This window comes from Oncorhynchus clarkii, chromosome 2 (genome assembly GCF_045791955.1).
Source record: "Oncorhynchus clarkii lewisi isolate Uvic-CL-2024 chromosome 2, UVic_Ocla_1.0, whole genome shotgun sequence".
Lineage (NCBI taxonomy): Eukaryota > Metazoa > Chordata > Actinopteri > Salmoniformes > Salmonidae > Oncorhynchus > Oncorhynchus clarkii.
In genome coordinates this window covers 39,728,841-39,741,776 of record NC_092148.1, presented here as the reverse complement: position 1 = coordinate 39,741,776, position 12,936 = coordinate 39,728,841, and the positions used below count along the sequence as shown (strand labels likewise).

Here is a 12,936-nt window from a genome sequence, read left to right as displayed (position 1 = left end):
GCAGGGTAAAGAATACAGCCTAAAAAAGGATTGCTTTTAAAAAGCCATTGGAAATCTATTAAAAGCTTTGCATGGTACATATTTACACTGGGACATCCTGGTATCAGCTAAATCCCTTACCTCCCTCCTCATCCTCTCCCATCCCTGTCCCATCGCTTTCTCTCCTCTCCTCTCCTCTCCTCTCCTCTCCTCTCCTCTCCTCTCCTCTCCTCTCCTCTCCTCTCCTCTCCTCTCCTCTCCTCTCCTCTCCTCTCCTCTCCTCTCCTCTCCCAGCCCTGTCCAATCCCATCCTTATCTCCAATCCCTGTCCCCCTCTCTACCACACTCACCTCTCTCTACAATTTTCTCTCTCTTTCCTTTCGCTCACTCGCTCACACACACACACACACACACACACACACACACACACACACACACACACACACACACACACACACACACTCAGTAAAGGACTAGAGTGCAGCAGATTTGTAAACAAATCACTTATGCTTTATTCATGATTCATAATCACTGCTTGGCTGTTATCATGCAGGGTGGCTAGAATACAGCGCCTGTACAGAAATGAGTAGGACCCCGGTCAGGCCGTCCATGAGAATGCCTGTGTGACACTAATCAAACGTGACTTTTACCATCAACAGCAGCAGTCGCCATGGGCAGGAATGTGGAATCAGAAAGGGATGCTTACCCTTCCGTTTGGCCTCTCTAACCTTTCTTGTTTGTTGGTTTTGTTTGATTGTTTTTTTTTTCGCCGTGCAGAGTAGGGTTATCAAACTAGGTTTAGTTTAGCCTTGCATGGAGGGATGTCACCTTCACTGATAGCTGAAGTAACTGCTCCCCCTGAAACATAAAGCCATTTTTTTCTGGATACAGATTAAGCCTAGTTTTACACTAATAAGCACTTTCAATGGTGAGTCCAAGTCAGTAGACTAAATATGTGTTTTGGAAACTGGTCCTATACATGAACAGTTTATAATTGCAGTTCACTTTTGATACTATCTGTAACTTGGCGAGTATAGGTGGAAGTATGGTATTAAATCCTGGGGGCGAATTACAACGTGTAACAGAGGTTGTTCGGTGAATATCCCAAGCATCGTGAATAAACTTGTTTGAGACTTGAAGACTTACATTAGCTCCCCATATTGTACAGATAACTCTGATTTTAAAGTCCTGTGCCAACCCATCTCTGGTGAATATCAGTTGTAAATGAAACAATGTGATTATTGAAAATTCTGCCCTCCTTGATCTTCTGTCTGACGAGAGACACGGGATTTAGTGGCTGCCGTCAAAACAGAGTTAGACGGCTGTGTGTTTTAAGTGTCAGGTTTTATTAGTCGTATGAACGGGATACACATGGTATATACCGTCTAACTAAATGCTCACCGGAAAGTTCCTTCTCTACAATGCAACAACAATAAGAAATAATAAAAGATAAGACTACAAACATAAAGTAAATGGCTCAGGAGAATAGAATTTACATTTTTACATACGTAAGCATAAAACAGCAAGGCACAATTTATAGTCCAATATTTACATGTGTATTGGGGAAGGGGGGATTGGGGGAGCAAGTGTTTAAATTGTGCAGTATTTAGAAATCATAATAATATTCTTCTAGCAGCGTTTGTGTGCGTGTGGGGTGTGTGTGTGTGTGTGTGGGGGTGTACAGCATGTCTGTGTGTCACAGCCATGAAATTCTGTAACTGTTTTAAATTCCCCATTTGTCACATTCTGACGTTAGTTATTTTGTTATGTCTTTGTTTTAGTATGGTCAGGGCGTGAGTTGGGTGGGTTGTCTATGTTCTTTTTTCTATTGATTTGGGATTGCTGTGTTCGGCCTGGTATGGTTCTCAATCAGAGGCAGCTGTCAATCGTTGTCCCTGATTGAGAATCATACTTAGGGATCCTGGTTTCACTTTTGAGTTGTGGGTGTTTATTTTCCGTGTCGGGGTTTGTTTCCACACGGAACTGTTTCGGTTGTTTTTTGTCACGTTGTTGTTTATTGTTTTGTTCAGTGTTCTTATTAAAAACCAAGATGAACACTTACCACGCTGCGTATTGGTCCGATCCTTGCTACTCTTCCTCAGAAGAGGAAGAGGAGAGCCTTTACACCATTGGCCTCATGGTGAAAGGAAGGAAGAACTGGGTGTATTGATACACCATCCAAAATATAATTAATAACTTCACCATGCTCAAATGGATATTCAAAATCTGCTTTTTACCCATCTACCAATAGGGTAAAACAAATCTTTGTGGTTGAATCTGTGTTTGAAATTCACTGCTCGACTGAGGGACCTTACAGATAATTGTGACCGACCGGATCGATTCAGTTTTATGTAGCAAAATGTGTGTTTTTTACATTGGATAAAAGTAGAGACTCGGGGCTAGAAAATGGTACAGTACCAGTAAAAAGTTTGGACACACCTACTCATTCAAGGGTTTTTCTTTATTTTTACTATTTTCTACATTGTGGAATAATAGTGAAGACATCAAAATTATGAAATAACACATATCATGTAGTAACCAAAAAACTGTTTAATCAACAGACATTCCAGTCTCTCACACTAGAGACCAGAAAGGAGTTGGGCTGCTGTCTTCTTATTTACAATGGGCGTGAGGTCATAACCCCCACCCATCAAACTCTCTATACCTCTCCCGCTCTGCGGGAAGGAGAGGTATCTCTGTAGAACTGTGATCCACACTAACCTGACCCTCACAGGCCAGTCATGACATCTGTCTGTCGTCTGTGTGTGCATACGTGCGCTCATGTTAGTGTATGTCTGTGCGTCTGTGTGAGTGTGCATGGGCGTGTGTCTCTGAATGTGTGCATTTGTGTGTGTGTTTGTGCGTTAACGGATGTGTGTCTGTACATATCCAGGCTGTATCATGTCCGGCTGTGATTGGGAGTCCCATAGGGCGTCGCACAATTGGCCCAGTGTCGTCCGGGTTTGGCCAGGGTAGGCCGTCATTTTAAATAAGAATTTGTTCGTAACTGACTTGCCTAGTTAAATAAAGGTTAAATAAAAAATTAAATAAATATGCATGCTTGTGTATGTGCGTGTGTCCGTTTCTGCGTCTGTGTGTGTGTGTGTGTGTTTTGGGGTATGCTTCACCACCCCCTGCTGTTTACCCATAGGCTGCAATGTATGCGAGGGACTCAAACCAGTCACCCTTAATTTCCCTTTATGTTCTGATGACACACAAACCTTCTGAGTCTGTTATGTCTTCTGATGTGTGTGCTCCAAACTCTTTGTCCTCACAGCGTCCTCTGTTTCCCCCCATGCAGCTGAGCTAATGCAGACAAATGTCAAACTCTGGTGCTGGTCTTTTTCTGCCGAGCTGTCTTAGACACACAATGTTCAGGCTCAGCTCTGAGTTCCTCTTATTTTGTCAGTGTCAAATGCTCTGATGCCCGTCCCTGAGGGAAATGGAGGGGATCACTATGCTAGAATCCATGGTAATTATAGATTGGTAGAAATAACAGTAATGGCTTGATCATCACACCATTTGTGCTACTCAGTTGTAGTGTTTTGAGTAAGTTTAGAGTTATTAGGTTATTAGGTCAGTTGTTATGAAGTGATGAACAGAAAGTGAACCTATGTGGCTTAGTTGGTAAGAGTGTGATGCTAGCCATGCCAATGCTGCTCGTTCAGTTCCCTAAAGGATCTCACACACACACACACACTGAAAACATATGCACTCACTGTACTATAAGTCAGGATAAAAATGTCTGTTAAGTGACAGTACAGTATTGTTATTATATATTTTAATGAGTCCCTTCTCTCTGGTCTCTCTCTCTCTCTCCACAGTTCAAAGGGCAGGCCAACCTCCATGTGTTTGAGGACTGGTGTGGCTCGTCTGTAGCCCAGCTCCGAAAGAACCTGCACTTTCCTCTATATCCCCATGTGAGTATACTGTAGAGCTCTGTCTGTTTGTCCGTCCGTCTGTCTGCCTTCTCTATGTCTGTCCGTTCGTCCGCCAGACATGTTCAGGTCTTCATCTTATGGTTTGTACACGTCTATCATTCCAGACGAGAACTACGGTGAAGAAGCTGGCTGTGGCTCCAAAATGGAAGAACTACGGCCTCCGAATATTTGGTTTCATTCATCCATACAGAGATGGTGAGAAACCACTAATCATACTTTCTACTTACACCCTAGAGGTTGAGTTCCATTAGATGAAGTGCCCATGGGTGGAGTTGCCTATCTGTGCCCAACCAAGTGCCCAACACTACACCAAGTGCCCTACCAACTGACTCAATTCAACTTGGGCTAAATGCCATCCACTAATGAGACCTTTGACAAGTACCCCTAGTAGAACCCTATCAGAGGTTCTCAGACCCTCTCAAGGGCTATTGCAAAAAGGTTAGATGGATAACCTCCATAGTATCAGTTAAAGGGACATTTCATAAGTAAACATTGTTTCCAGACATTTTCCAACCTCTAAAGTAGTCTAATGTCAAGATGAAACCATGTCCAATGACATCAGTTGTATAAATCCAGCTATATGCCTCCATTCCAAATGAATGGAAAATATGTTTTTCCAAAAACAAGAAAGTAGACAGTGCTTATCTTTTCCATTCATTTGAGATTGAGGCGTACAGCTGGATCTACACTATCGATCTACACTATTGATGTCGTGGGACACAGTTTCATCTTGACATTACTTTACTTTCCGTTTCTGAGTGAAATGTCCCTTTAAGAGTCACCCAACACACCCCATAGTATCAAACCACTGTGGTGGAATTATTGTAATCAAAAGGAGAGACTTTTAGATTTCTTCAGAACAATCAAACTTTATTATTTAATTACTGCAGTAATGGAGCTGGTCAGTAATCACCCATGGAGGTGATCACCGAGAACTCAACCAGCTGGTTTGAGCCACAGCATTTTATAGCCAAGTCCATTCATGACAAACAACAGATGTATGCAATGGGTCACAATGTTACTAATAATTCACAGCCAACTGTATCTGCTGTAAATACTGTCCTTATTGTGTAGAAACCAGGGTCTGGCCCTTAGCCATCTCTCCCTGGTACCTTACAGTCAGTCACACAGACACTAATCATGCTATGGAATGCGGTCTTTATCACCAATCCATCGTAAATCCACTGTCAGTGTTAAATCTCCCAGAGGCCCACTTTCAATTCACACAAACACAATAGAGTTATAATAATCCTCTATTCTGTTGCATAAAACAACCATTTGATGCAATAACAGTATTATAACATAATATTGTAATTTCTCCACCATACCACACTTATCACTCAGTCTATGTGGTTTTTGGCCATTCCTGTCTTGGCCTCTGAGCTTTAACTCCAGAGCAGAAGCATACTGTGTACTTGTGCCGCTGCTACTCCGTTGCCACACACACACACACACACACACACACACACACACACACACACACACTCTGTCTCTTAGTGAGGTCAGCTGTATAAATATAGCTACAGAACCAGGCCCCAAATCCCCATACAGCAACTGACAGAGTGTTATATAGAGAGTTACTGAAGGCTGGGGCCTGGCTCTAGGTGTGGACTGAGGACACTGTGTCTGTCAGTCCTGCCTCAGTAACGCACATCTTGTACACACACACACACACACACACACACACACACACACACACACACACACACACACACACACTAACCATTTTGACTGTATTTCTATTTCCCAGGTGATTTCCAGTTTTCGGTGTCGTCAGATGATAACTCTGAGTTCTGGGTGAGTCCTGACGAGAGCCCTCTAAATGCCAGACTACTGGTCTACGTTGGACAGGTAAGGACTGCACCAAACACAAACTATTCTATTCTATTATTTTCTTTCGATTATGTTTCATTTAGTTTCTATTCACCCTTAAAGGGATAGTTTTCCAGATTAAGATTAGGGTAAAACACTGAACAATATCCCTTTAAAATATACCAGTACTATCACAGTAGTAGGGATATAGGATACTTTGCATGTCAACGTTGTGATTTATGAGGGTGGCGTGTATGGGGTTTTTGTGAGAGGGGGTGTGACGGGATATAACATGTACAGTGCCTTGCGAAAGTATTCGGCCCCCTTGAACTTTGCGACCTTTTGCCACATTTCAGGCTTCAAACATAAAGATATAAAACTGTATTTTTTTGTGAAGAATCAACAACAAGTGGGACACAATCATGAAGTGGAACGACTTTTATTGGATATTTCAAACTTTTTTAACAAATCAAAAACTGAAAAATTGGGCGTGCAAAATTATTCAGCCCCCTTAAGTTAATACTTTGTAGCGCCACCTTTTGCTGCGATTACAGCTGTAAGTCGCTTGGGGTATGTCTCTCTCAATCAGTTTTGCACATCGAGAGACTGAATTTTTTTCCCCATTCCTCCTTGCAAAACAGCTCGAGCTCAGTGAGGTTGGATGGAGAGCATTTGTGAACAGCAGTTTTCAGATCTTTCCACAGATTCTCGATTGGATTCAGGTCTGGACTTTGACTTGGCCATTCTAACACCTGGATATGTTTATTTTTGAACCATTCCATTGTAGATTTTGCTTTATGTTTTGGATCATTGTCTTGTTGGAAGACAAATCTCCGTCCCAGTCTCAGGTCTTTTGCAGACTCCATCAGGGTTTCTTCCAGAATGGTCCTGTATTTGGCTCCATCCATCTTCCCATCAATTTTAACCATCTTCCCTGCTGAAGAAAAGCAGGGCCAAACCATGATGCCACCACCACCATGTTTGACAGTGGGGATGGTGTGTTCAGCTGTGTTGCTTTTACGCCAAACATAATGTTTTGCATTGTTGCCAAAAAGTTCAATTTTGGTTTCATCTGACCAGAGCACCTTCTTCCACATGTTTGGTGTGTCTCCCAGGTGGCTTGTGGCAAACTGTAAACAACACTTTTAATGGATATCTTTAAGAAATGGCTTTCTTCTTGCCACTCTTCCATAAAGGCCAGATTTGTGCACTATACGACTGATTGTTGTCCTATGGACAGAGTCTCCCACCTCAGCTGTAGATCTCTGCAGTTCATCCAAAGTGATCATGGGCCTCTTGGCTGCATCTCTGATCAGTCTTCTCCTTGTATGAGCTGAAAGTTTAGAGGGACGGCCAGGTCTTGGTAGATTTGCAGTGGTCTGATACTCCTTCCATTTCAATATTATCGCTTGCACAGTGCTCCTTGGGATGTTTAAAGATTGGGAAATCTTTTTGTATCCAAATCCGGCTTTAAACTTCTTCACAACAGTATCTCGGACCTGCCTGGTGAGTTCCTTGTTCTTCATGATGCTCTCTGCGCTTTTAACAGACCTCTGAGACTATCACAGTGCAGGTGCATTTATACGGCGACTTGATTACACACAGGTGGATTGTATTTATCATCATTAGTCATTTAGGTCAACATTGGATCATTCAGAGATCCTCACTGAACTTCTGGAGAGAGTTTGCTGCACTGAAAGTAAAGGGGCTGAATAATTTTGCACGCCCAATTTTTCAGTTTTTGATTTGTTAAAAAAGTTTGAAATATCCAATAAATGTTGTTCCACTTCATGATTGTGTCCCACTTGTTGTTGATTCTTCACAAAAAAATACAGTTTTATATCTTTATGTTTGAAGCCTGAAATGTGGCAAAAGGTCGCGAAGTTCAAGGGGGCCGAATACTTTCGCAAGGCACTGTATAATATGGGTTTCTTACCATTTGTTTTTTGATTCTTTAATCTAGTTTTTTTTATCTAGTGATCAAGGCACATATGTGTGTGTGTATGTATGTGTATGTACACTGATTGTATAAAACATTATGAATGACAGACTGGCCAGGAGAATCCAGGTGAAAGCGATGATCCCTTATTGATGTCACTTGTTAAATCCACTTCAATCAGTGTAGATGAAGGGGAGGATACAGGTTAAAGAAGGCTTTTAAAGCATTAATACAATTGAGGCATGGATTGTGTATGTGTGCCTTTCAGAAGGTGAATGAGCAAGACAAAAGATGTAAGTGCCTTTGAACGGGGTATGGTCATTACTTAATTTGAGCCAGATCCTGTCAGAACAGGGTCCGGTACCTCTCAGTTTTGCACAGTTTCGTTCCGGAACACATTTGCCAGGATCTGGTACATCTTGTGACATGAAACATGTCACTGTTAGTATTTTTTCACTGTTAGTATTTTTTGTTGTTGTAAACATTTGAATAAAAGCAATCACAGTTAATTCAAGTTGACTCAAGTTTCCTGGCTGCCCCCTCAAAAACATAATGTAAAAAAACAGTGCCTGATATTCTAAGAATTGATTTGTGTTGGGCTGGCCCGGGTTCATGGTTTGCAAAACATTGTAGTCTTATATTGATAGTGGTGCCGGAAGGGATGGCTGCTATTTAACGGGCTCCTAACCAACTGTGCTATTTTGTTTATTTTTCGCATTGTTTATAACTTATTTTGTACATATTGTTGCATCTACCATCTCTCGTGACCTGAAAAGAGCTTCTGAACATCAGAACAGCGATTACTCACCTCAAACTCGACGAAGATTTTTGAATGAGTCCGACGCGATGGTTATACTGCTTTGACGAGTCCAGGTCCAAATCCCTGTCATACGCGTGAAGAAAAGACAGAGAAAAGGTTGATGAGGGTGGAGTGCCATGTGAGAATTTGTGGGCAAATAGGTAAACCACCACTACCCTCCATATTATTGATAAACATTAATTGGAAAATAAACGGGACGATTTACGATTAAGACTACCCTACCAACGGGCCATTAAAAACTGTACTATCTTATGTTTCACCGAGACGTGGCCAAACGACAACATGGATAATATAGAGCTGGCTGGGTTTTCCTGCCGATGCGAGACAGAGACGGGACAGAGCAGCTACGTCTGGTAAGACGAGGTGCGGGGGTGTGTGTCTAACAGTCAATAACTGCTGGTGCGCGATGTCTAGAATTAAAGAAGTCTCGAGTTATTGCTCGCCTGAGGTCGAATAACTCATGATAAGCTGTAGACCATACTATCTAAGAGAGAGTTCTCATCTATATTATTTGTAGCCGTTAACTATTCACCACAAACCGATGCTGGCACTAAGACCGCACTCAACGAGCTGTATAAGGCCATGTGCAAACAAAAAAATGCTCATCCACAAGTGCCGCTCCTAGTGGACGTGGGCCTTTAATGCAGGCAAACTTAAATCCATTTTTACCTCATTTCTACCAGCATGTCACATGTGCAACCAGAGGGAAAAAAACTCTAGACCACCTCTAGACCACCTCTCCCTCGCCCTCCATTTGGCAAATCTGACCACAATTATATCCTCCTGATTCTTGCTTATAACAAAAACTAAAGCAGGTGACTTGCCAGTGACTTGCTCAAGTACTTCCGGCGCCGACAGAGATGGCCGCCTCGCTTCGCGTTCCTAGGAAACTATGCATTTTTTTGTTTTTTTACGTGTTATTTCTTACATTGGTACCCCAGGTCATCTTAGGTTTCATTACATACAGTCGAGAAGAACTACTGAATATAAGAGCAGCGTCAACTCACCATCAGTACGACCAAGAATATGACTTTCGCGAAGCGGATCCTGTGTTCTGCCTTTCACCCAGGACAACGGAATGGATCCCAGCCGGCGACCCAAAAAAACGACTTCGTAAAAAGGGGAAACGAAGCGGTCTTCTGTTCAGGCTCCGGAGACGGGCACATCACGCGCCACTCCCTAGCATTCTACTCACCAATGTCCAGTCTCTTGACAACAAGGTTGATGAAATCCGAGCAAGGGTAGCATTCCAGAGGGACATCAGAGACTGTAACGTTCTTTGCTTCACGGAAACATGGCTCACTGGAGAGACGCTATCGGAGTCGGTGCAGCCAGCTGGTTTCTCCACGCATCGCGCCGACAGAAACAAACATCTTTCTGGTAAGAAGAGGGGCGGGGGCGTATGATTTATGGTTAACGAGACGTGGTGTGGCCACAACAACATACAGGAACTCAAGTCCTTCTGTTCACCTGATTTAGAATTCCTCACAATCAAATGTCGACCGCATTATCTACCAAGGGAATTCTCTTCGATTATAATCACAACTGTATATATTCCCCCCCAAGCAGACACATCGATGGCTCTGAACAAACTTTATTTGACTCTATGCAAACTGGAATCCATATATCCTGTGGCTGAATTCATTGTAGCTGGGGATTTTAACAAGGCCAATCTGAAAACAAGACTCCCTAAATTGTATCAGCATTTCGATTGCGCAACCAGGGCTGGAAAAACCTTGGATCATTGCTATTCTAACTTCCGCGACGCATATAAGGCCCTGCCCCGCTCTCCTTTCGGAAAAGCTGACCACGACTCCATTTTGTTGATCCCTGCCTACAGACAGAAACTAAAACAAGAAGCTCCCGCGCTGAGGTCTGTTCAACGCTGGTCCGACCAATCTGATTCCACACTCCAAGACTGCTTCCATCACGTGGACTGGGATATGTTTCGTATTGCATCAAACAACAACATTGACAAATACGCTGATTCGGTGAGCGAGTTCATTAGAATGTGCGTTGAAGATGTCATTCCCATAGCAACGATTAAAACATTCCCAAACCAGAAACCGTGGATTGATGGCAGCATTCGCGTGAAACTGAAAGCGCGAACCACTGCTTTTAATCAGGACAAGGTGACCGGAAACATGACCGAATACAAACAGTAGCTATTCCCTCCGCAAGGCAATCAAACAAGCTAAGCGTCAGTATAGAGACAAAGTAGAATCTCAATTCAACGGCTCAGACACGAGGTATGTGGCAGGGTCTACAGTCAATCACGGATTCCGAAAAGAAAACCAGCCCCGTCAAGGACCAGGATGTCTTACTCCCAGGCAGACTAAATAACTTTTTTGCCCGCTTTGAGGACAATACAGTGCCACTGACACGGCACGCAACCAAAACATGCAGACTCTCCTTCACTGCAGCCGAGGTGAGTAAAACATTTAAACATGTTAACCCTCGCAAGGCTGCAGGCCCAGACGGCATCCCCAGCCGCGCCCTCAGAGCATGTGCAGACCAGCTTTCTGGTGTGTTTACGGACATATTCAATCAATCCCTATCCCAGTCTGTTGTTCCCACATGCTTCAAGAGGGCCACCCCTGTTCCTGTTCCCAAGAAAGCTAAGGTAACTGAGCTAAACGACTACCGCCCCGTAGCACTCACTTCCGTCATCATGAAGTGCTTTGAGAGACTAGTCAAGGACCATATCACCTCCACCCTACCTGACACCCTAGACCCACTCCAATTTGCTTACCGCCCAAATAGGTCCACAGACGATGCAATCTCAACCACACTGCACACTGCCCTAACCCATCTGGACAAGAGGAATACCTATGTGAGAATGCTGTTCATCGACTACAGCTCGGCATTTAACACCATAGTGCCCTCCAAGCTCGTCATCAAGCTCGAGACCCTGGATCTCGACCCCGCCCTGTGCAACTAGGTACTGGACTTCTTGACGGGCCGCCCCCAGGTGGTGAGGGTAGGCAACAACATCTCCACCCCGCTGATCCTCAACACTGGGGCCCCACAAGGGTGCGTTCCGAGCCCTCTCCTGTACTCCCTGTTCACCCACGACTGTGTGGCCACGCACGCCTCCAACTCAATCATCACGTTTGCAGACGACACAACAGTGGTAGGCTTGATTACCAACAACGACGAGACGGCCTACAGGGAGGAGGTGAGGGCCCTCGGAGTGTGGTGTCAGGAAAATAACCTCACACTCAACGTCAACAAAACTAAGGAGATGATTGTGGACTTCAGGAAACAGCAGAGGGAACACCCCCCTATCCATATCGATGGAACAGTAGTGGAGAGGATAGTAAGTTTTAAGTTCCTCGGCGTACACATCACAGACAAACTGAATTGATCCACCCACACAGACAGCATCGTGAAGAAGGCGCAGCAGCGCCTCTTCAACCTCAGGAGGCTGAAGAAATTTGGCTTGTCACCAAAAGCACTCACAAACTTCTACAGATGCACAATCGAGAGCATCCTGTCGGGCTGTATCACCGCCTGGTACGGCAACTGCTCCGCCCACAACCGTAAGGCTCTCCAGAGGGTAGTGAGGTCTGCACAACGCATCACCGGGGGCAAACTACCTGCCCTCCAGGACACCTACACCACCTGATGTCACAGGAAGGCCATAAAGATCATAAAGGACAACAACCACCCGAGCCACTGCCTGTTCACCCCGCTAGCGTCCAGAAGGCGAGGTCAGTACAGGTGCATCAAAGCTGGGACCGAGAGACTGAAAAACAGCTTCTATCTCAAGGCCATCAGACTGTTAAACAGCCACCACTAGCATTGAGTGGCTGCTGCCAACACGCTGACTTAAGCCACTTTAATAATGGGAATTGATGGGAAATGATGTAAAATATATCACTAGCCACTTTAAACAATGCGATCTAATATAATGTTTACATACCCTACATTATTCATCTCATATGTATACGTATATACTGTACTCTATATCATCTACTGCATCTTTATGTAATACATGTATCACTAGCCATTTTAACTATGCCACTTTGTTTACATACTCATATGTATATACTGTACTCAATACCATCTACTGTATCTTGCCTATGCCGCTCTGTACCATCACTCATTCATATATCTTTATGTACATATTCTTTATCCCTTTACACTTGTGTGTATAAGGTAGTAGTTTTGGAATTGTTAGCAAGATTACTTGTTGGTTATTACTGCATTGTCGGAACTAGAAGCACAAGCATTTCGCTACACTCGCATTAACATCTGCTAACCATGTGTATGTGACAAATCAAATTTGATTTGATTTGAAGTACCAGTGACTTGCTCAATACGGAAGTGGTCAGATGACGCGGATGTTACGCTACAGGACTGTTTTGCTAGCACAGACTGGAATACCTTTTGGGATTCATCCAATGGCATTAAGGAGTATACCACCTCAGTAACCGTCTTCA

At 43.7% G+C, this 12,936-nt stretch overlaps 1 protein-coding gene across 1 annotated transcript in view; it reads left to right on the top strand.

The window, feature by feature from the left end:
* The window catches only part of LOC139367905 (beta-1,4-N-acetyl-galactosaminyl transferase 4a), a 455,096-nt gene that overhangs the window by 295,908 nt on the left and 146,252 nt on the right, over nucleotides 1-12,936 (top strand). Inside the window, exons 4-6 of the mRNA XM_071106283.1 lie at nucleotides 3,804-3,899; nucleotides 4,025-4,115; nucleotides 5,671-5,771. Coding sequence (XP_070962384.1) covers nucleotides 3,804-3,899; nucleotides 4,025-4,115; nucleotides 5,671-5,771 — 288 coding nt within the window. The remainder of the gene's footprint in view (nucleotides 1-3,803; nucleotides 3,900-4,024; nucleotides 4,116-5,670; nucleotides 5,772-12,936) is intronic.